The sequence below is a fragment of the Silene latifolia genome, chromosome 1 (genome assembly GCF_048544455.1).
Source record: "Silene latifolia isolate original U9 population chromosome 1, ASM4854445v1, whole genome shotgun sequence".
In the NCBI taxonomy this organism is placed as follows: domain Eukaryota; kingdom Viridiplantae; phylum Streptophyta; class Magnoliopsida; order Caryophyllales; family Caryophyllaceae; genus Silene; species Silene latifolia.
In genome coordinates, this window is record NC_133526.1 from 123,773,877 (window position 1) to 123,776,452 (window position 2,576).

Below are 2,576 nucleotides of genomic sequence, written 5' to 3' on the forward strand. Positions count from 1 at the left end.
CTTATGCATGCAAACATAAAACAGAGTAGAGAAGAAATCGTCACTTCTTACATTTGTGTTTCGGATTTTGGGCACCAACAAGATCTCCTACTTGTTAGTTCTTGAGCTTTCCAACAATGGATGAATAAAGGTTCAAATTAGAACCTCTCCCAAAAGCTTATACCCAAGGAACACCCTTAATAGATTTTATTAACATAAGACTAGTATTAATAAAATCCTTCCTTAAAATGACACAAATGAATTGTTATTTTGCTCTTGAAATTTCGGTTCAAGAGGGAGTAATGTGTGAGTTTATTTTTGCTCTTAAGCTTCTTCTCAAAAACTAGAGAGAATGATAAAATTAGACTAGAATGAATAATAAAAATTAGAAGAGAAAACTCTTTCTTTTTCTCTCATGGTTGGCCGAAAAAATTGGCCTTGGGTAGCATGCCCAATGCTTTTTATTTTTCCTCTTCACAAGAGACTAGCATGCAACCCTAGTTATAGGTTTGTTCTTCTCAAGATGTTTAGCCTTGCATGCCTATACCCTAGGGTTATGATTGTGTTTGTAGAATAAAATAATTCAAACAAAACAACCCTAAAACCCCTCCAATTTCGGTCACCCATATAACATGGTGGTCCATTTTATTTTTGTCATTTGTCAATTGTGACATATGTGACATGTTACTTGACATGTTACATTATAATGTATTTTTAACATATTAAAAATCATCATATAATTAAATATGTCACATACAAAAATAATTAGTAATTCATAATTACTTGTACCAAAATGGGTCATATAATTATAAACTACAACAACTTGTATTTATAATAAATTATTCATTCTATTTTTAATTGTTTCATAAACAATAAATTAATCTAAGTAATAAAACAATTCGATTACTTAGACCGAATCTTATTTAATCAAATTACAATAAGACACTTAATTTTACACACAAATCATCCGTCAATTTTAAGCAATTTAATTAACTCGTATCGGCATACGATTAATTAAATAATCAATTAAGAATGTTTCCCTATACGTATGACCTAATGGGATCAACTAATCACCACCGTCGCACGATAGTAATGTCAAACTCTAGTCAGCCAATCATTACCGATATGTGTGGACCAGTTGACTGTAAAATATTACTTTTTTTTTGGTGAAATGTGAGTATATATATATATATATATTTCAAAAAGACATATCCAAATACAAAGGACCAAAAACGCTTTCTACAAATAGAAACAATTCATTCCTATTAACAGAAACCAGTCAAAATCCTTGCATTCAACTCATGTTGTCCTCCTCTTCGATAAGTAAATTTGCGGATTTGTTGTTGGACCACCATCTTCATTCGATCTGCCACTATCACAGGCCTGGTTACACTGAACTGAGTTCGAGCAATATTGCATTGATGCCAGACTGTGTACCTGTAGCACGAAAGCACCAAGGCTAGTGCCTTCCATTTCATGCTGCTATCAGAAGTATTCAGCAGCTCACTATCAGAGGGGAAAGGACGTTCAATCCAGTCTTCAATAGATTTCTGAACTTGACAACTGAACTTGCATTCAGTAAAGAAATGCTCATTTGTTTCAGCTTGTTCTGCACACAGGATACACAGGTCATCCTGACAGCATCCATACGAAAAGAGCCTGACTTTGGTGTTCAATCCACCCTGCATTATTAGCCAAGAATTGAAGGAATGTTTGGGCACATTCCATTCATTCCAGACTATTTTTGTCCAATGCTGAGTAGGAGCTGTTCCCATAAGCCAATGACTGTAAAATATTACTTCCCACATGTATTCTTAAATATGAGATTTAAACATGTGATCATTATGATCGACAGTTGTGATCGCATTATTGTCGGAGGACACTTATTCCAACAATCTCCCACTTGTCCTCGACAAGTGTGCGTCACCAATTCTCTTGTCCTATTACTATGTCCCACTCAATGCAAGGTGTCTTTCGGGTCGTACTTGCAAGTGATCATATCGAGAGTGGTTTCCTCGATCTGGAGAATAACTGATTGACCAGAATTATCTACCATAGATACCTTCCGAGCGTGGCCACGTATTTCCAGTTTATTACTCCTCGAGTGGCCCTGAGATATTGTTTTAACCCTGACAAGGGGGTGAACAATTCCAATCGCACTATTCCCTTTGACTAGCCACAGCCATCATAACCCAAAATATGCCCATTTGACCCCATTTACGAAGGTCGTAGTAACATAAATCAAAGTTAATCTGAAACTGTGCCACCTTAGGCGAACAGTCTTTAGTCAAAAGAATCGACTCATTAGAATACTATAGTAGCTCTTGCCACGACCAGGCTATATAAATTTGCCAGAACTCTATAAGCGGTCATTAGGCCCGACAAAGTGTTCCTAACAGTCTGCCTATGTGATCGACTAGTCATCTCACATGACTCTATGGCACTTGAACTTGCCATCAATCGCATCACACTCTAGTCACTTCGAGACGTCACCTCATACAAGTGACTATGGGCAAACACTATGTTAATCCGGGTTCACTTTAACAGGGTTCAATATTGTCTCTACAACCCGTTTGGGTGTAACAAAGTTTAAAAGG

General features: G+C 36.4%; 1 protein-coding gene across 1 annotated transcript; it reads right to left on the bottom strand.

Annotated features, from left to right (window-relative positions):
* Positions 1-1,244: 1,244 nt before the first annotated feature.
* On the bottom strand, positions 1,245-1,787 carry LOC141655085 (uncharacterized). The gene has a single exon (XM_074462185.1). It carries the CDS (start codon positions 1,785-1,787, stop codon positions 1,245-1,247), a length of 543 nt encoding a protein of 180 aa, XP_074318286.1.
* Positions 1,788-2,576: the final 789 nt, after the last annotated feature.

What these genes read in the sequence shown, in the direction of transcription:
- LOC141655085 (XM_074462185.1), bottom strand. Translation starts at nt 1,787, where the DNA reads ATGTGGGAAGTAATATTTTACAGTCATTGGCTTATGGGAACAGCTCCT.